Source organism: Pseudonaja textilis, chromosome 3 (assembly GCF_049901715.1).
Source record: "Pseudonaja textilis isolate UNSWEBS1 chromosome 3, rPseTex1.2, whole genome shotgun sequence".
NCBI classification, from domain to species: Eukaryota; Metazoa; Chordata; class Lepidosauria; order Squamata; family Elapidae; genus Pseudonaja; species Pseudonaja textilis.
This window is the reverse complement of record NC_141992.1, coordinates 37,103,056-37,125,350: the sequence shown is the minus strand read 5'-3', so window position 1 is coordinate 37,125,350 and position 22,295 is coordinate 37,103,056. Positions and strand designations below refer to the sequence as shown.

The 22,295-nt window shown below is 38.4% G+C and overlaps 1 protein-coding gene across 1 annotated transcript; it reads right to left on the bottom strand.

The window, feature by feature from the left end:
• Positions 1 to 26: 26 nt before the first annotated feature.
• On the bottom strand, positions 27 to 18,042 carry AMPD1 (adenosine monophosphate deaminase 1). Its single transcript, XM_026712974.2, has 15 exons — positions 17,886 to 18,042; positions 11,916 to 12,090; positions 10,198 to 10,363; positions 8,693 to 8,858; positions 6,400 to 6,619; positions 5,500 to 5,629; positions 4,679 to 4,873; positions 4,429 to 4,560; positions 4,167 to 4,330; positions 2,609 to 2,735; positions 2,167 to 2,330; positions 1,553 to 1,673; positions 1,006 to 1,179; positions 779 to 889; positions 27 to 358 (listed from the first exon to the last, which is right to left on the bottom strand). Exons 1-15 carry the CDS (start codon positions 17,905 to 17,907, stop codon positions 200 to 202), a joined length of 2,226 nt encoding a protein of 741 aa, XP_026568759.1. The 5' UTR covers positions 17,908 to 18,042; the 3' UTR covers positions 27 to 199.
• Between the last annotated feature and the right edge of the window lie 4,253 nt (positions 18,043 to 22,295).

Here is a 22,295-nt window from a genome sequence, read left to right as displayed (position 1 = left end):
AAAGAAGTGCAACAGTACCAAAAGGCTTAGGAAACATGCTGTACTTTTTTTTCTTGTTTTGAAAATATAATGTAAGCTGAAACAATATTGTCTAAGCTATCTTTCCTCCCCACAACTGACTAATGCTAAATAGCAATGCTATTCTTCTGGCTCCAGCCAGCTCCATGGTTCCAACCGTTGATATACAAGATGCGCCAACCTAGTCAAGTGATTTCATCCCTTCAGCCATGAGATCAAGCTCATAGCACAATGTTTCATAGCGGTAGGCCATCCGGATCTGCGCCACGTTGGTCCTGGAGATGTTATTACCTTGTGGCCCATCTTCATGATAGTTCTTGCCCAAAATATGGAGCTTTTCCTGTCAAAGGGATGCAATGGGTCACACATGCATTCCAATCACATTTTCCCTAATTTCTCCAATTAAAAAAGGAGCTTCTTTTTGTTCCTCTTCCTTCTCTGTTATCTTTTTTCGTCCCTTTGATCAACTTTGTCATATCCTCAGGTATATAGCAACTTTATATATTCCTTTGAGATTTTCTAGTAAGCCTCATGGAAAGCCAGCTTGGTGTAATGGTTAAGGTATCTGCCCAAAATTGGGAGACCATGCATTCTAATCCTACCTTGGTCCCAAAGCCAGCTAGACCTTGGGCCAGTCACTTTTTCTCAGCCCTAAGAAAGAGGCAATATCAAACCACTTCTGAAAAGCCTTGCCAAGAAAACAGCAGGACATGTCTAGGCAGTCTCCAAGAATCAGAGTTGAATGAAAGAAACATCATACCTCATGAGATAGGCCACACTGCAGGACACTGTTGCGTGCAATCTCACACATATCACAGGTGCTGAGCTTGAAGACTTGAGCAGCAATTGCATATTCTTCCATGAGAGGCTCCTGAGGAATAAAAAAAAGTGCTGAAAGGACAAATGCCAAACATGCAGCCATCCCTTTTAGCCATTTCCCATCCCTTTTTATAAATAAATATCCATGAAAGGGAACTGGCTTCCTACCTTGGTGTAATGGAATTGCATGGGATCATCAGTGGAGAGAGATACCATCAGTCCCTTCTGATGGAAATCAAGGAGTGGGTTTTTGGCATACTCTAGGAAGAGACTGTTGTTGCTGAGCGGGGACATGGCAATTGGGATTTGGGCTAAGAAGTAGAGATACTGCAGCACAGGGCTCTGGGGAAAAAGACAGTAGAACTGAGTTAGTACAGTCATGAAGCAAGACTTCTAATTTCCTGTCTGAGAGAATATAGGTTTCAGGTTTGTTCTAAGAGAAAGTTGAATAATGTTTCTATCCCTCTTATGTTATTCATTACTTGTTGTTCAGCCCTTGAAAACATAAAAGTTCCAATCATTTCAGTTATATCCCCTCTTAGAAATCTATGATGAGATCTGAATACTAGAAAAATCTAAACATTTAAGGAAGCCAGTTAGACCATGTTTTCAAACTGAAGATGCAATTTTAGTGTATTACTATGCAGGAAAATCATACAAGCATTTTAAAAGGGTGGCTTCTATCTGTTTTCTTTTTCCGATTGCTACAACTCACCTTCATCAGGTTCAAGCCATGAGAAATATTATCTGCAGTCATGAAGGCAGCCAGGAGGTGGGTAAGAGAACCAGCTTCTCCACAGTGAGGACGGAATAGGAAGGTGTTCATACCACGCTTCCTGGAAATAATAAAGCAGTCTTTATGCGTACTGTACATCTTAGCTTAATAGGATAGGAGGATCTGTCCCACAGAGGAATCCAGCTAATTAAGACTTTATTGGATACTAACACACACACACACACACACACACAAAAGAAGGGAGGGAGGGAGGGAGAGAGAGATTTCCTTCCATTTCAAAAGTATAGTGAGAGGGGAGCAGAATGCAATTGGACATCTATATTTCAGGGTAATTCAATCATCTTGACCGTATCTACATGTATTTGTTCTTCTGTAATGGATTTGGAATGAAGACTCTTAAGAACTGGGTTTAATGAAGGGATCTGATTGATGCAAATACATTCTTGAAATACATTAGGCAATAATACACTAACAGGGTTAGTGGGTGGATATCAGAATCATCAAACTTAAGAACATTGCTTGACTAAAGGGTTAGTAAAGGGAATTCGGAATATCAAAGCATAGCATCAAAGCATAATCCTTTGCAAGCTTACCGTCGAAGATGATTCAGCACAAGGATATTGGCATACATATAATACAAATAATATGTATAGGATGGATTCTTTTCATGGTTCCATTCCTCAGGTTTGGGACTCTTCATAGAAAACATGTGCCCACTATGTTTGGACTCATCATCTACACTATCAAAACCAGTAACCTGCAAATAATAAGAAAACATTGTACAAGATGGCCATCTTAATCCAAGATGCTAAAATCTGATAGTGGTGTAGTTTGTATCTTATTTCTTGTTATTCTTAGGGTCAAGACCCCCAATTTGATGAGTTGTTAACCTGCTTTAGTTAAGGATATGCTGCTTTAAATTCAGACTTTTTGATACAGCACTATCCCTGGTCTCTGGCAAGCAGTTTTAAAGAGCAGTTTCCAACCATGGAATTAGGATTAGGATGTTCTTTGTTCTGGGCAGGAAGTACTCACATAACGTAGGAAAACACTCAGTTCCTTATTGTCCTGGGGATTGATTGTTGCTTGAAACACAGGCAGGAAAATGTTCTCCAGCATCTTCCCAAAGTGTGGTAGAAAGTTCTTTGCCTTAAAGACATCACTGAGGGAAGAGAGAGGAAAGAGAATCAATTCAGCTCAGTTCCTATAGCACAACAGAAGCAAATGGGCTGAAAAGACAGTGTACAGTGAGGATGTAAAACCTGCTGCCTCACAAAAGTCTTGGATGTATCCCTGCCCCCACAAGCTTCTCCAGAAGTCATAGTTTTTATTATAGATTGTGTTTAGATGCCACCAGATTCAACAGAAATTATACTCAGCAGTTTACAATACAAACAAGTAATAAACACAAGCAATATAAAAATGGTAAATACTGTATCACAGTGACCATTCATTCCTTGATGGCTCCCCAGAAGGGACTGGTGAGGATTGTGAGGGTTGGGTTATGGGGGCTTAGTTTTCGTTTTTGGAGGGAGGTTAGATTATAGGATATGGTTGTCTGAACACTTCAAATTATTGCTCTAATTTTTTCTTTTTTAAAAACTGTAAAGCTGCCAGAGTCGTTCTGAAATTAAGCAACCTCTAAATGTAATCCTCTTTCTTCTTCATCGTTTTCATAATCATCACCACAATTGCCATCTACTTTGAAGATGGAGAGTGTCCCACAACGTGAAGGTTGCAATATAAAAATATGGCTTGCAAGTCCCAGGCTCTTTTACCTCTCCTACGTGACTATTAAAAGATATTGGTAACAGCCCTAGAAAACTAAAAAAAAAGAATGAATTAGATTCAAGGCCTTGGAGTAACGGTCAGGATTTTCCATCTCACACTTTTCCTTAGTTATGAGAAATACATTAGGAGCTAGAGTTTCCTTGGCATTCTGAGAATGGCCATAACCAGCGAACAGCTGTCAGGTTTCGTATATGACTGAGCAGTAAATCTTTGCTCTCAAGACAGTGAAGCCCTTATTCAGAAATTGATTTACTTGGCAGAAGTCTTTCAGATCTTATCCTTCTTGATTAGTCTTGTTATTTCAAACAAGAATGAAGCCATACATACACAGATTTCTCCATGGTATAAACAGAAACCAAAATCCTTATATAAATGTGCCAAAGTTCACATTTTATTTTTTCCCTCCTGCTCTTCTAAGTCAACAGATGCTTGACTAACCTAAAATTCCTGATATATAATAGTTCTATCTAGCTGGGAACATTGCCTCACCAGTTTCATTCCTTATGCCACCTAGCAAGGGCATGAAGAAGCCCACAGAAAAGGTGGACAAAAAGACAGCAGAATTAAACCCAGGACAAATCAGACAAGAATGCGTACAGTATGTGTATATATTGCATTTTAATTTTACTTTCTGTTTCTTCTAAGCTACTTTGCAATTGCTTTAAAAATTCAAATCAGGAACCCAATAATGACTTGCAACTATTAAAACCTAGCTAGAGTCAAAACTAATGAAAAGTCCAAGAGTTCAGCCCAAGTTTTAATCTGTCTTTTGTAAATGCTAACCTCACCCTTTTGTACTTACTAAATTCTGGGTACCTGGATCATCCATCTCATATTGGGCGAATATACACGATGTTGGGTGAACCATTTAGCTAACTTGGGCCATTCTTCTGGTGAACATCCATAGATGGAAAGTCGTGGCTCTGCATATTGGTATTTGGCATCCTCTAGATCAGAGCCAACTTCCTGATAAATCAGAATTAAAAGATAAATTGTCTGCTTCCAGTAGATTTCTTCATGCTCAAATTCAGACTCAAAAATATGTATATATCATGCTATCTAACCTTAATGATGGTAGCAAAGTACTCGCCACTGATGGCATTTTCAGTCTTCAGGTAGAGATCACGCAATTCACTGGCCCCCACTGGGTTATACTTGGCATTGAACTTATCAAAGCGTTGGAAAGTCTGGCGGCCCTGCAGCATAAAGGAATAGTCAAGTACACAAAGCCATAAATGCTTGTTTAATATTATGACTGATGTACCATTTGTATGATTTACCCTTAATTAAGTAATAGAAATAGGCAGAACTTACTGCATGTACATCAAGTGAATCCACAGTCAGATCAGAGGGGTGAAGATTGAGCTTCTCAAATAGCTGCCCCAGCGTCAATGTTTCCTCTTTGGATTTGTATACCACTCTTTCACGATCTAACCGGTACGACTTCTTAATAAATCGTAATAGATGCTTTTGATTCATGCAAGCTGCAGCATGAATATGTGTATCTACCTGTTAGAGAAGCCGAAGGTCAGTTGGGAAGAATATGGTGGTTACTGTTGGGAATCCCTCCCCCAAAACCCATCATAAAAATGATATATGATTAGATCAGCCTGCTCTTCTCTGGTGCTTCCCTGTTATAAAAACCCCCAGAATTCATAGCAAACCATAAAAAAGGGAGCTCTTCAGTTCTGTGCATTAAAATCACACTAATTTCATTTAGAAAATTGGTGTCTCAAAATAGAATATGTGAAACAAATGAAATAATTGGGCATGTAGTTTAGCACATCCTACCTTCCTCATTTTGGAAAGTCAGAAGATTTTGAATGGAATGAAAGAGGAAGAGACAGACTTTTGGAAGCAGGAAAAAAATGAATCTTGGAGATCAGAGCTTTGATATGTGTTTTTGCAAGCAGGAATAAGCAATACTGTCTTTGAGGGGTTAACATTTTGCTCATTTGTTCACACACATATATTTCCAAAAATCGTGCAAGAATGATGCGTCTGAAATAATTTCTATAACTGCTACATTTAGTGGAAATGTAACAATGTGAAAGTCATTGTGAGAAATCTCTCCAGCTTTTTTATTTGACATTATGCTTTCTGATAAGGAGATAATGTATATCCAAATCTCTCACTTTCCGACAATTATAGAAGTCCCGATGGGGATTGTTCTTCAGCTCCTTCAATTCTTCCATCTCATTCAACATCTCATGTACTTTGAACTTGCAGGAGAGGAATCGAAGTCTTCGGTGGGTATAGGTTTTACTGCAACAGTCAAAAAAGAGACCACATATTTTCCCATAAGTGTCCCATAGAGTTAGGAAAAAAACATAGATGTAAAAGTAAGAAAGCATTTGCCAGTATCACCACCATCTGCCAGGCATGATGGCCCCCACTGTTGTAAACTTAATGACAGCTTATTGAAGCTCACATTTAAAACTGAACAGCCGGCTCATACTTGTTACCAAGTAGGGCAACTTGGCTCTTGCTTCTTGTGTCTACAGGAAAGACACTTCTATTATACAACTGCTGCATTCACCTATAGATCTCAAATATCAATATAGGGCAATGACTGTAGAATTCTGGGAACTGAAAGTTACACGTCTTAAAACTTCCAGGGCTGAGAAACACTAAACACTGATACTGTATAGGGAATTGGTGGTGATTGGTTTACCATTACTTCTTTTAATTGCATAAAATCACTTTTGGGAGATTTTGCACATACACTCTTAGCCTTTTTAAGCTGACCCAGTTTCTATATCAATGATCCATACCACAAGGAAGCATTTCTAGGGAAGACCATTTTTGTCAGAGCTTTCAAAGCCCCCTGAATATGACTATTAAAAATTAACAACACAGCTTCCTGATATTTTCAGATGAGGAATGCAAGGAAACCAAGCAAATTTCTATTGAAAACACTCTCTTTTCTCTCTGATATGTACTATGGCTCCATCTACTTTGCGATACTCAGTACCCCAAGAAGAGTGAAAAGCTGCTTTTCTCCACCTCAACGTCTTCTGCTTTAAGACACTTACACAGGCCCCTTTGCTATAAGGGTAAGCAAGAAGTTCATGTCATCAATAAAGACCTCCAGGTTAGGATAGGACAGGTCCATGGGCTCACCCCTGGCAGCAGCTTCTTTGTCAGCATAGACATATGCCACCCCTTCCTTCATTTCTGTATGGTAGTTCAGATTCTCGGGAAGATTGTCAGATCGCCAAAGATCTGCACTATCCTTCACTGGTGAAGTGAACACTAAAATCAAGCAAAGAAACACTCAAGCGAAGATAAGGAAAGGTATAGGACCTATGCCAGACATCCAAATTATTTATTTATTTATTTATTTGATTTATCAATCACTTACAAGATACAGGTATAAGAATGAACATAGTTTTGAATACATGAGATAGACACTTATAAGAAAAATAAAAAGAAACAATAGGACAGGGACAATAGGCATGATTGGTGCTCTTATGCACTCCCCAAATCTGTACAAATTCTACAAATCTAGAATCATTAGAAAATAACTTGATATTGGGGGGAAGATTCCCCCCTCTGGTGATGCTTTCCTTGGTAAAAGGTAAGAACTTTTGCTGAGATTCTTTCTGTTGGCTTATTATATTTTGGTTGTCTGACCAAAATACTTCTCTTTGCCTTTCTCCTGCTTGTCTTTTTAATGTTTCTTGCAGAACTACTATATCACATGCTCAGAGTTGTTCCTATTAAATTATCTTACCACACAAAAAATCTACTACATGCTAACAACACCAGTGAATGAAACATATATTTGTTCCACCACGTAATCTTCATTCCCCCTTTTCACTCCCCCACACCCCGATACATAGGTAAGCAAATAAGGTTGGAATAGTTTTGCTGAGGTTGCATTTGGTTCCGGGGGCTGAGTTTGACCATACCTGTATTGTGGCTATTCTAAAAAGTAAAGGGAGGATGAGATTAAATTCTGTTATCATTAAGGAACTTTGTACATTTTTCTAGTGCTATTGGACATTCAAGGTTTTGTCCATTTGTTTGCACAAGAAACTTGTAACAGAAATTCCATCAAAACAATTAAAGTTTAAATTACATGCAATTGGTAGGGGACATCTCAGTTCAGGGTTCAGGGGTTCACTTCTCTTTCATGTACTATAGAAGAATATCATCCGTATATAGGAAAATGAGATACTAGCATTTTCCCTTCGCATTAACTATAAACCCAGAGCTGCTTTAGCTGACTATCTGCCTACCTAAGATAGCAAAGTTAGGCATGCTTTAACAGAATATATTTGCTCAGTCAAAGATGACATGAGAATCAGACTTCTGTAATTCCCTCAGGAAAGTTAATCTCTTCCACTTTTGTATTTAATAGACTGGTCTCACGGGGCCTGGCAGAAATCACATCTCACTAAGACAGGGTCACCAACCTTTTGGACCTCAGGGACCACCAAACTCATAATTTTAAATCCCGTGGACCAAAGACCCAGGGAAAATCCCCAAAAAACTCTGCAGGAAAATTCCCCACCCCATTTTCCTACTGATCGATCATTCTTTATTTGGGATCGCAGGATACCACCTCCAGCTCCATTCTCAGGGGGAGAGAGAGAGAGAGACTTTTGGCTTCATGCAAGGAAAGCAGCAGAAGTCTTTCTTTCTCTCCCCCAAACTCTGCCAGAAATGAGTCTTTTTGAGACTTGTCATGTCGGCACAGCCTCTTGGAGCAAGATGCCTTGCAGGGTCCCAAAGACTCGTTTCTGGCAGAGTTTGGGGGAGAGAAAGACTTTTGCTGTTTTCCTTGCATGCAGCCAAAAGCAGAAGAAGAAGCAGCCCAGTGGCCAGGCCAGGCGTTTGGGGCACATTGCGTAAGTTCCCCCCTCCCCCCTTTCCCCCCCCTCCCCTCACTACCTCGTGTTGTTCGCAAAGCCATGTGTTCCCATGTAGCCTGGATTAATTGCTTTGGGGGGGTGCTTTGGTGGTCTCTTCAGACCACCAAAATTTTCTTGCGGACCACCAGTGGTCCCTGGCCCACTGGTTGGTGACCACTGCACTAAGAGATATGACACAAGACAAAAAGTATCTTCATCTTTAGTATTCAATCTCTGCACCAACAGATTTTTACTATTATTGAGAATCCAGTTCCATAATCACTTGGTATTTCTGCTTTGGAAACCACTTGTAGGGGAAACTGACTGGGCTCCCTCAAGTATTGTTCACTCTAAAGGCAACTCCATTTATTCTGTATGGACAGCCCAAGTAGCCTTCTTTTCAAGCATAGCTATATTTTCCATGTACTCTCAGCAAGTCTTGCCAATAAGAAGTTTATTCATAAGTTACCTGGCCACATCTCTTCATTGGGCTTCCATACATCATTTTCAATTGTGCATAAGAACTGGGAAGGAGTCTTAGGGAATCGCTGGAAAGATTTCATCATATTCTTTTCTCGGATGCATAGAGCACGATACAGACCCTGGCAGACTAGTTCAAAGTCCTCCACCGATACCTACAATGTAACATATGTTAAGATTCCTAGTTCCAGATAGTTCATAATCATAAGAGCATAAGACACAAGAATGGCTGAAAACTACAATAATCTATTATGGATCTATATGCATTGTGCTATTGTAGTAATAACAGTAAAGATGGAGTACATCCAATAAGACCCCTTGGTAAGACTTGTCATGGAGAGAGAGAGAGAGGAAAGAGAGAGAGAGAGAGAAAGAGGGGGGAGGGGGGAGAGGGAGAGAGAAAGATTGTGTATGTCTCCCAGTACTTACAACCTGTAAATCCTTACAAATCTTAATATAGACAAGCACTTTGCCAAATTTGGAGTCACCCAGTGGATGGAGCATCCATCCACTCCATCCCAGCGGATGGAGAAAATATGAGGTATTGAAGAGAAGGAGAGGGTGTAACAAATTTTTAAGGAGGTGAATTGTTTTGCTTTTAATCTTGTAGCCTTGCTTTGAGATTATTATATTCATAATGAAAAGTGGCCAATAAATATTATAGCAGCAGCCATCTTCTCCAATGAACCATCATCTGAGACAGCAATTAAGGGAAATCAAAAGATGTGATAAGATGCCAAATCTCTTTTATGACAAATTTTTCTTGGATTCAGATTATGTCATTCATAATATAGTTGCTGCTGCTAATTAAAGTAAGTAGAATTTATCATTTTAAAAAAAGCCTTAGTATCTTTTCTTCCCTACTCCATTTCTGGGTTATATCCTTTGGGATTTAGAATGTGGAATAAGGATTGGGAACAAGTAACAGTAAGATACTTTTTTACAGTATTTTATTATGTTAATGTAGAGTGCAGTCTCTCCATTTAGTCAGAGATAGTTTCAGTTATACTTTCAAAGATTTTATAGCTATGTTATATACTCAGGACAAAACTTTATCTCAGGATATATATTGGCCTCCTACAGTAGTTCTCATGTCACAGGTTTCTATTCTGTCCATACCATTCTGCAGCTCTCTTGCCAGCTTACAGGGACTGACATAGGATAAAGTGTTTAATGCATATTTGAAAGTATGTATTTCTCCCTACATACTTTGTGTAATCAATAATCAGCAAAATCTCTTATTTGCAACATCATCTTTGCAATAGAGGTCTATAACACTTAGCTTTTCCTTTGTTTGCAATTTTTGCTAGACAGTATATTAGTCCTCTTATACTTATTATCCTCTATTTGCTGTCTAAGTTAGTACAGTGAAATGTTTCCAAGTGGAAATTAGATTTTACATAATTTTATGTCACATCTGAAGCATCTGAATGGTGCAAAGAAGTAATAAAAGAAGGCTAAGACAGACAAAGCACAGGATCTTTAGCTACTGACCCCTGCGGCATAATCCCCTGTGATCTGCACACGCTGAAATTTGGGTACATCTTCATACATAGCAGTAGTAGAGATGACCTCATCTAAAGTGGACAGTTTTGTTGAACAGTGTGCAGCAATAGGAACAACCAATGCAATGGTTTTCAGCCGCAAAAGCATCTTCTTCCTGAGGGCCAGTAAAAGGAATGGAACACAAGCTCAAACTGTTCATATTTTGGCAGCAGTTTAGTTCATTCATTCATTCGTTCATTCATTCATTCATTCATTCATATATAAGATTTTTATACTGCCTAAATCCAGCAGGGCTCTAAGCAATTCACAATATTAACACTATAAAAACAATACCTAGTTAATAACTGTATTCTTATATCCTCAGACCTACTGAAACAATATTTATTTGTTTAAAATAAAGATAAAGAACCAGTGACTGTCTTTCAGTTTTAGATTTAAGGCAGATCCCCTGAGAAAGTGGCAAATGAATATCTCTTCCCAGGCCACTGGCACGTCCACCTTACCCAAGGAAATATTGACCATAGCCACGATCCAATTCCTGATCCTCTCTCTTGTTACTTTAAGAGGAGAAGGAGTCAAGACCACATTTGGCAGAGTTAACTTCACAAAGAATCCAGCCCACTTCTTCTGTAAACCCTCCTAGTCTTGAAAGTCTTTTCCAAGCAGGAATCCATTTTGCTTATCAGAGTATGTAAGTGTATCTATAGCATGTGTTTATTAATACGGGTAACATAAAACCCACATAACTCCTTCTTCAGCCACATCTTATGACAGATGATTTCTGTATTGGTGAAATATTTGGAATGGTGAGTATGTGTTGCTGAATTTTCCTATTGATAAAATGGGTACGGAAAGAGATAGGTGGATAATTATTTGCCATTTTACTTAGCATCCCACACTAGTCCTTCTTGGCAGAATACTCCCTAATAGATTTGTGTTTTCCTTTCCTTTTCTTAGTCCACCCTTTCAAACAAAACTCTGCCTGCCTCTCTCTCTCTCTCTCTTTTTTCAAAAATGCACATGGATTTTATATGGAGTTAAATATATAGTTGCTATAGTTTCATGTCAGTTTCTCTCTTAAAATAATTAGGTGGGACTGAAAGCATAATAGGTACGGAGAAAGATGGCTATAGCCAGGCACTGGCACCATAGCAGAGACCTTAGCCTTGTTACTTATCCAAACTTTCAGGACATATGCCCAATTCTCAGGAATGGGATTCAAAATTTTTAACAACCAGTTCTGTGGCATGGCTAAGTTGGTGGGCGTGGCTTGGTGGTCATGTTATTGGCTGGGCATGGCCAACTCAGTATCACTCACATCGAGGCACGCAGCTCCTCACCTGGCCTCTCATGACTGTGGGGATGCTGCAACAGTCGTAAGTGTGAAAAAGGTCATAAGTCACTTTTTTCAGTGCCATTGTAACTTTGAATGGTCACTCCACACAAACAAAGTACTAGCAAAGGAGGAAAAAAAAACTCCAGAGAAGTTCCTGAGACAGGAAGTCTAGTCCTGCCAAGAATGTAATAAGGGTTAACGGAGAGGCAGTTTCTGTAAGCAACACCAGAATGTTTCCTTCCTGCCTTCCTTACAGGATTAGGCCAGTAATTTCTTCTAACAACTGGTTCTCCGAACTGCTTAGAATGTTAACAACCGGTTTTAGCAAATAGGTGCAAACTAGTAGAATCCCACCTCTGCCAATTCTCACCTTTTATCAGAAGCATTTGTGTTGTCCTGTTTGATCATGTGATCTTGCATTTCGTGATGTGAGATAGGGCAGACATCTGCCACATCAAAAGGAGAGATTTCATGCCGTTCTCCTTCATCCTTCACCTCTGAGGCAAAGACCGACTCTGCAAAGGAGCGCATGTCATCATCTGTTTCTGTGGGGAAAAGGCAATAGATCAGTAGGTCATCTTAATCCACCAGATCCATCAGAAAGGTGCACATTAACTTTGTATATATCCTGGGAAGAGATCAACCTCTCAAATTGTAGTGCTAAGAAAAAAGCATGGAAATAGCGACCCATGTGGAAAAAAATTGTATTGGTTATAAGGAGAACACAGCAAAAGAAGGCTGCAATAATCTGTGGAATATAATGTTGCTAGTGTTACAGAGTCCATGTTGCTTGGCCCTCACACTAAAGAAATGGGGGTATAGAAAGCATTTCAAAAGGGACCCTTCTTAGTTCTTTGGAAAGTAAAGACAAGAAGGGAGATATACGTATATATTCTCAGATTTGCAAGATTCTGTTAATATAACCTTATAGTAGATTTATACAGTCATTAAATGTGGCTTTACCTGTACATAAAGCACTACAAAGAAAAGTTGCATTTCTCTTTTATTGATTATAGTTGATGTGATGGGGTGATGTGGGAACAGGTGGGGAGAAAACTGCTGAAACAGACAGTGATGAAGAACTAAAAACAAAAGAGATCAAAATGCAAAAATTGAAATAATTCCAACAATGCCATCTCCTGGCTATGTAGGGTAGATTCATGCTAACTGGTATCCTTGTTTTGGGGAAATAAACCACTCTTGAAAGAGATAAATAAAATCAACCTTAGTTTAAAAAAATAAAATATACTGTAACACTTCCCTTTTTCTTATTTAACTTTAAGGTTAAAATGCAAATATTCAGCATAGAAGATAAATTATAGAATTTTCTGTATTATTTATTTATATTTATATCCTGCCTTTATTATTGTTACAAACAGCTCAGGGTGTCAAACCTTCCTCCTATTTTCCCCACAACAACAACCCTCTCTCAGTTTGGGCTGGGAGAGGGTGACTGGCCCAAAGTCATCCAGCTGGCTTTCCTAGGTAAGCAGGTCTCCCAGTTTCTAGCTTGGTAGTGGTACCACTTGTGTCAATTGGCAAATTAGTCAAAAAAGAAACATCTCAAAGAAAATATAATATAATGTTTCTCAACCTTGGCAATTTAGGATGCGTGAATTCAAATCTCAGAAGTCCCCAGCCAGAATGCTAGGGAGCAAATTACTATACAGAGAGTCTTCATTTTCAACCTGTACTTAATTGACCATTCGTAGTTATGACAGCCTCACAAGCGGTGTTCAATTGCCCATAAAGCATTTCCAGTTCATACTACCACTTCCTCATGGTCACACAGCTACATTTTAGGCCCTTGGCAGCCTGTTCATACCTATGTCTGGCACCTTACGGTCATGTGATTACCATTTGCAATCTTTACTGCCAGCTTTCCCAGAAGGAAAGGTTATAAGCTGAGGGGACAGAGAGAAAGTCTGCTTCCAGCCACCCAGCCATATCCAGGAGCCCTGGAGGTTTTCAGCTTATTCCCTCCCTTTCTATCCATACATGAGAGCCTGTAGCACGAGCAATAGCACTTAGACTTATATACCGCTTTACAGTGCTTTACAGCCCTCCCTAAGTGGTTTTCAGAGTCAGCATATTGCCCCCCAACAATCTGGGCCCTCATTTTACCCACCTTGTTAGGATGGAAAGTTGAGTCAACCTTGAGCCTGGTGAGATTCGATCTGCCAAATTGCAGGCAGCTGGCTGCAGCAGAAGTAGCTTGCTTACTGCACTCTAACAACTGTGCCACCGAGGCTCCTAGAATGGTTTCAGGACCTACCAGTATGCACAAAGCAGCCATGGCCCAGATATCTTTGGCCATGACCAGGAGACCTTAGCCTTTTCCAGAATCCAGCAGCACACAGTTTCCTTTTCTGTTTTTCTGCAGCTTCTGAGAGACAAGCACAGCGAATACAAGGTGTGGCCTTCCTGCATAGACTATTCTGAAAGTGGGTGCTATTTTTGCAATCTTAAAACGGAGCCTCCTAAAGGGCTGAGCCTGTGTGTGACGTTGTGACTCAGTGGGAAGCACACTGAAAGCATCCAGGCACATTGCAACTTCGTACATGCTGGTAGACCTTGGAGCTGGCTGAAAGCTCCCATTTGTGACTGGGTGGGGAATTGACTGATGCCTTCTGGCCTGCATCATGTTTCCATTTGCCAGTGAGCCCTGGACCTCCCCATGCTTCACTTAACAACTGCAATTGGGTGATCCAGGAGTCATTGATTGCAGTCATTGAGCTAAGTAGTTGTGTGATCTTCACATAATTACTGAGATTGTGGACCCAACTGTGTCATAAGTCAAGAACTGCCTGTATGTTCTAAAGGAAAACTGTATCTTCATAAATATAAGCCTGAGATCTGATTGAAAGCTGAACTAAATAACTCATTCTATGTCTTGCACAAATACAAAGAAACAAAATTTAGCATAACACATCACATCAAATTGAAATAAAATAAAAAAATAAAGAAGGAAATAATGTATCTGATAGTACATGTATTGACGGTGGCTAGAATAATATATGCACAATACTGGAAAAATGAAATCATACCTCCAGAAAAAGAAATAATAAGAAAAATTATGGCATGTGCAGAATCAGATAGATTAACTTTAGAAATAAAAGACAAAGGAGAGTCTAAATATTATAAAACATGGAATAATTTTTTTCAATGGTTATATAGCAGAAGACAAGGTAGAAATATTAGTAGTTATGATTAGATTAATTAGTAATTAACATATTAAATAAGGAGATTACAAATGATGAAATAAAATGTATATATGTATAACAAAGTTAAGTTGGGTGTATTGTGTTGTATTCTCATAATTAAAATTAAAAAAGAAATTAAAAAAGAAAAAAAAGAAAAAACTGAAATAAAGTACTTAATGAAAATTCCTGATTGTACATTTTTCCTATGACTATGAAAATAGACATTCCCTGAAACAATTGTTCTTTTCCCATTACCTGGATTTCTCCAGATTTTTTTAAAACTGCAATTCATTCATCAGAAGTTGATGAGATGGGGAAATGGGGAAAACAACAAGTGTGTTTTACAGGCCTCTCTCCATGGGCTTCTGCCAAATTCTGCCAGCACATGGAAGGGCTGGAATTGCTGAACTGTGTACATTCATAAAGCCATCTCTCAATCATAGGGAGATGTACAGTATTGTACCTGTAGTCTGCATTCCCAACACATCCAAATGATTGCTAATGTATTGCACAACATTAAACTACAACTAATATTACCATTTTACAGTAGAGGTGAAGTAATAATCAGATGGGTATCTGATCTGTTGATACAAAGAAGCAAGGAGGCGATAATGCTTTGGCAAGAGATGGGCAGGTGGAATAAACAAGATAAGCATAAAGTGTCATAATGATTAAAGAGATATGCTGGAGACGAGGTTAGTGACAGCTGTGTGCAATGCCAGCGACATTGTATATTGGGAATGGGCTAGAAAGAATGCAGCCATCTCTACTTGAAGACAAAAAATAGAAGATGGTAAGAGAGGCAGTCCTGTTCTGGATTTTTACCTCCTGCCTAGAGATGTTCTTTCTGTGTAGAGTTAGCAGCTAACGATACAGACAGTTGAAAAAGAGGACAAATGTGTGGGTGTGGGAGAAGACTCGCTAGCTTTTTAGCTTACTTGGCATCTATGTCAAAAATTACAGCAAAAATGCACACACACAAAAAATACCTAGGCCTACATATATATGAAATCAAAAGACTGACTTTTCAATTGCACTTTTTTTTTCTACCAATCTTTATTTTCAATAACATATGATGGCAATAACGTAAAATTGTCCACAATGCAGTTTTCAAATTTCACAATAGAAACATATGATGAATCATGTGACCAGCAGACTCCATGATCATAGATTGCAAGGGGCTGAACTGAAGGTAATTGCTGGAATCAGGAAATAAATTAAATAATGTAAATGAAGGATGTTGACACTATTGACAGATGAGAAAAAGGAAGAAGTGGAGAATTTATAAGGTCACAATCCACAAAAGTTTGAGGAGCTACTGTTGTGAAAAATGTCCCTAAACCCCACAGACAAGACAATAAAAAAGCCAAACAACTATTTTAAGCTTTTGCCTGCCAGACCAAAAGACAAGAAGACAAAAAGGGGCCCTCCTTTGTCCGGACATCTGATAAGCCCATTTCATTGTTGCCAAGAGCCACATTCTACAACAATAGAGAAGCCCTAGCAGCACCATACAGAGGTGGATACAGAGATGCTGAACAGAGTGACTCACATTCAGCTCTATCAGCAGTAGCCAGATAGCCAGACAGCTTTCTCCCCAGGGTAAATTGTGCCAATGATGCAATTGATGAAAGTGATTTGTGACAAATCCTCACACTTTTGCCATCTATTTATGATTGTTTCAGCATTCTGGAGTCATGTGATTGCTATTTGCGACCTTTTCTGCCAGTTTCTGACAAGCAGAGTCAATGGGGAAAGCTGGGTTTGTTTAATAAAGAAGTAACTTAACAATCATGGCTAGAAGTTTGTAAAATTGGATTTGATTCACTTAAGAACTTCATTGCTTAGCAATGGAAGTTCCAGTCCCAATTGTGGTTATATCTCAAAGACTACCTGTATCTCAAATATCGACTCCTTGACAATACTTTCTTTAATACATTGCAGATGTTTCATTCTCTTATTTTCAATAGCCAAACGTCCAAAAAACTGTGGCTTAAGCTTTCTGCATATTACTTTTTATTAATTGTTCAACAGGAAGAAAGAAAGAAAATTAACAAAGCAAATGAAGGCAAATAAATGTATCCAAGGTTAATGTTGCAGGATCCAATCTGGGTCAGTGACCAGAACCAATGGTTTAGTCTTCCAAGCTTTTGGACTCATGCTGGAGCCCATCCAGCACATTCTGGTGAGAGGGAATGTTAGTTCCCTGAGGACGGGCTCCAGCATGAGTGCGAAAGCTTGGAAGACTAAACTTCTGGTCCTGGTCACCGACCCAGATTAGATCCTGCATTAACAAAGCATTGGATGACATCATGGACTCCACAAGAGAAATTTAAATGTTTCTCAAAGACTCAGCCTGGGTAAGCATAAATCTGAGAGTCACATCACCAACGGTGCTTTCCACACATTCTTCAAATATATATTGTATCTTCCAATGTATACCTTAATAGTTACATATTCATAAATATTAACTGCACAGATCCTAAGACATCAATCCAAAGCTCTTACACAAGCTGAATCTCCTACCTTCAAAGATAAGTGTTGTGCAGAGAAAATCAATGAACTGGATATGAATATTTTCTTAGTAAAATATATATTTCACATATACTATGTACTACATGCTCCATAAAGAAGTTAGTAGATTTGCAATGCCTATTAATTCTTTTGAGAGAATGTTAATATTTCAATAGTTGCCCCTAAACAAAACAGTTATACTTAACAAAAAGTGGTATCTTTATTATTTCTCTGGTTCCCCTGCCCCTCTTTTTCTCAGCTTCCTAGCTGTTCCATGTTCATAATAAATTTCTGAGTAAACTTCCGGCTGGCATCGGTTAGCACATTTAATTTGGCCTCAGTTTACCATCTTACTCATTACCTTATAAGTTTCTGCTCAGGGATGGGAGTGGAATGGGTTTTGCTGAACTGAGTTCACAGTCTGTTCCATCTTTTTTCACATATTTGGTATCTATCAAATGACTCCTTTGGGGAAAATTAAAAGGCTTACAAACCCCTCATTCAAATTATTTTTACCCCAGTACAATACTTAATTAAAAAAAAATAGAAAATAGCTTTTATAGGTACAAGTCAATGTAGTTAGAGATTAACTCTACCTATCAACCTACTGGGTGTAGACCTACCTGGAATTTTCACCTGTGGCATTTTCTTACCACCTCAGTAAAGTTTTCAGGAACTGACTTTGGAATAGGCAAGTGGAAGAGTGAAAGTTCTCAGCCAGCCAGTGCTCATTTTATTATTTATCTGTGCTCTTGTAACTCAACTCCTCTTCTCTAAAAGGAATGAACAAGTAAGCAACAGACTATTTAAAGCTGCAGTCAGACTAACTTTTCGCTGCAGCCAATAATGCCATGGACTTATTTAGGGTTATTTGAAATGTATATTGAAACCATCACAAATGAAATACTATGGGCAGCATCCTATGTAGGGCTTTGGTTGGCATCAATGGGCACTCATCTTTTCTACTTGAGCAACATTTATCTCTCTCTCTCTTTTTAGAGGAGTGCACTAATCTGCATGTGTGCCTCACTGTGTTGGCTATGTACCCCATTTAGCAATTTTTGAACCAAAACAAGATAATATAAACCCACATACTTACATTTACATTATATAAATATTAATGCTATATTCATACATATATATAATTTATTATGTAAGCATTTTTGCATTTTGCATATACCAAATGTGACGTCTTGTTTTATTTTTATTATGCATTTGACAGATTCACAAAGTATGCTTATTCAAATGTTCAGTATGAACTACAGTATTAAAAACCATAATCAATAACCACAGTCTTCTTTCTCCGTAAATAAACAAAAAAATAATCAGGAATAATTGATGCTGAAGAGCCATTGCTGTAAAAAAAGGTTCTGCTTCCAGCCACAGGTATCCCATATGAAAGAAAATCTAAGCTATAAAGTAGACTGGGTTCATGCAGCACCCTAAACCAGGGGTATCAAACATGCGTCTTCAAGGCATAGTCACTTGATGTATCAGGACTCCCCCACACTTTGCTAAACTGGGTGGGAGTGGGACCAGCACGTGACACATCCGGCTGCATGCTGTGAGTTTGACACCCCTGCCCTAAACTATAATGAAGTCTGATGGAAGAGCATAGACTTAGCATAGACTGCCCATAATTCAGAGCAGTGTTTCTGGACCGTGACAACTTAACAGGTCTGGACACCAACCCAGAATTCCCCAGGCAGCATATTTTCAAGGGACTGAAAAAAAATTAGAAGCAGTATCTAACTACTAAATCTGTCACCTAACAAGGATACTTTTTTTCCTCTGAAAGGATATTCTGTCAGAATATGTCTAGACTTTTCCCCCCAATATTTTTATTTTATTGCTTGTCTTGAAGGAGAAGATCCCATCAAAGGATTTCTATTGACTTGTTAGCCAAATTTTACTTTAGCATTGATTACAGATCAGCATTCTCCACTGTGCCCAATAATAATAATAAGCTAACTTAAGGGCTGAAGGTCAGGTCAGATAGGAAACATAGTTCTCCTTATCAAAATCTTTGTAATCTGTGCTCTCCCAGCATCTCCTACCTGAGAATGTTGCCACAGGGACTCACCACAATATGTGCAGATAAGATTTGGGGTTTAGAATCAGGGGTCTTCAAATTTGACAGTTTTAAGACTTGTGGACTTCAACCGCCAGAATTCCTTCTCCAGTCATGTTAGCTCAGGAATTCTGGGAGTTGAAGTCCACAAGTCTTAAAAATTGCCAAGTTGGAGACCCATGACCTGCAGAACTACTTTTAACTCCAGAAAATCTCTTTCACATCAGCTACAATTGAGTACAGGAATCACAAGTTACTGATCTCTCAAAGAGGCTAATTATTTGTTAGAATTTCCTCCAATATTTTTTCATTTTGAAATGCAATTGGAACCATTTCTGAATCCTAGTGTTCAGGCCCAGCTCAATATGTTAATTTACTGAATCCCGGCAGTCCAGTCCCACCTGTCATCCTTGGGAAGACCTTCCCAGCTTTCTCAATCTGTTTTCAGAAAACTATCTGCCCTCTATAGCTGGCGGTAAAAACTACATTTGCTTCTAATATTTCTGCAGTTAATGTCAAAGGTATTAAAACTGCATCTGAAACCAAGAATGACCTTCAGGCTTTACAGTAACACTAATTCCCTTTTGAGCTCTTGTGACCTCTTTTATTCAAAAAGACAGATGAAGTAGAGTCGGGTCATCAGAAAAAGAACAAAAAATGTGTGCAGAAATATTTTGGAGGTTGTGGCTTTGTGATAGAGAACTACAAAGATACAACATTCCCCTTGTTATCTATACAACCCCAGCCTTATCCTCAGTTTAGGAAAACATGTGGCTCTTCCAGCAGGCTTCAGATGATTTAGTACTGTGCACTGACACTGATATTTTATTCTTGGTTGTATTCTGTATTTCCATCCAACATCATAATATATATTTACTCAGTATCTTTGCTATTTTTTGGTCACTGCTTTAATATTTGTTGCTTAGAGTCACTTGGATGATTGAGACAGCTTATAAATTGAACTTATTTGATCCTTAGATAGCAACAATTCCCCAGTCTACATCTCTGTGGCCTAGAATACACATGGTGCTAATCCACATATGTTCTGTGAACTCACTGTAATTTATAAACCATAGCAAACTTTTGTTAATTGATCAACTACAGTGGAAGTAGTTGATCAATTAACAACAGATCCCACCTCTCCCCATCCTGCTCCTGCCCTCCCCATCTTTTAATTGTGCCAGTGTTTTACTTTTTGTACTAACTTGTTTTTAGATTTTACCTTTTATGATTGTAAGCTGCCGAGTTACCTTAATTTTACATATAAAGAAATATTTGCAAATCCATTCTTACTTAAGCAAAGGGTGTTCATCCCAAATGGTTAGTCATCCAGGTCATGGTTGTCCCAAAGGCCCCTTTTCTGGAAGCAACTGGACTTTCTTGGTTTTTTTTTTTTTTTGAAGATGTTTTGCTTCTTTTCACAATTTGGGATGAACACCCATTTTGTTGGAAGATGTATAGGCAGTCAGTTTGTTCTGTTCTTGGTTATTGCAGTTGTTTCTGCTCATCTGAATAATATCCTTACACAGCTCCTTTTGTGGGAGTTTGAGTTGTTACTTTAATAGTGGAACACTTGGTTAGTGCGAGTAGTTTTTTTGATATTAGTCATTCTAATTTGCTGCCATTTCCTCTGCTGATATTTTTATTTATATTTTATATTTCTTAACCATCCATCTCAGATATCCAGGAAGGATAGCATATTGTTTTTTATCTTGTGAATTGTATTCCTTTGAAGATGTTGATTGTCTCATATGTCTTTTCCAGTTGCTCCTTTATGATGGTATTTTATTATTTTTTCTTTTAAAAATTACAGTAAAATATATATTTAATATATCAAAATTGAAAATTGAAACTTCTGCTTCTTTCAAGGCCAGGATTTATTGTCTGCAAGATAGAAATAATTGGTATTTCTAAAATCATAATGAAACACCAGTAGAAAATATACATAGCATAGGGTTAAACTGTTGGGTTTTGACTTCTGAGCATATTTTCCTGCAAACATTTCATTACCAGGGCTAGATAGTATCATCAGTGCATAGGAGGGTGGAGCTTGCTAATTGTTTATATGTAACAGCTTGGCTAGGATTATAGCTTCTTCCTTGATAGGTCCTTGATTAGGATATTGTTCCCTCCAGGACTTATTAGATGATGCTTTCTGCATATCTTGACTGCTAAGTAAGATGTTATTGGGGCCATCTGTTTCCAACCTTGGTTTCAGGTTATATCTTTTAAACTGTAGGTGATCATGTGCCATCAAGTCATTTTCAGTTCTTAGTGACCACATAGGTTTTCCCCATAATTATCAATCCCTAATCTGGTTTTTCAGGTCTTCCAATGGTACACTCATCCCCATTGTAACTGAAGCCATCTATCTTGCTGCTGGCTGTCATCTTATATCTTCCACTTTTTTCAATATGAAAGCTGGATGGATAACCTTGGCCCAGTTATTCTCCCTGAGCCCAAATTATTTCACAGAGTTATTTTTTGTGGAGAAAATAGGAGGGGGAACGAGTATTAAATAGCATACTGTGGTTTCTTGCCTTGCATACAACTTTCTCATGTGGTCAATGAGTTGTTCTGGAATTTCCATTACTTTTTAAGGAAGAAGAATGTGAAATTCACCCATACTACAAAATGTACTTTAGAAAAAAAAAATAGAGTAGGTGAACATAAGTTTTCTTGTTCTTTTTAACAGAAATGTATATTTCTGCCAGTCTAAAATATCAACAATTTTTTTTTGTTTAATTTCCAAACATTTAGCTAAAGATCTGTGACTGACCATAATACCTGGGACTGCTTTACTGAACAATCTAAGGATCTGACCCGGCCAAAATGTACTGTAATTATTCAAAGCTCTCCAGGTGTTTTGAATGTGGTCCACATCAATTGAGAAGCATTCACTTTGTAATAGTTACAGGTTCTGGTAATTATGAATTGCCCACATTTCACAGTGTAAAGTAGG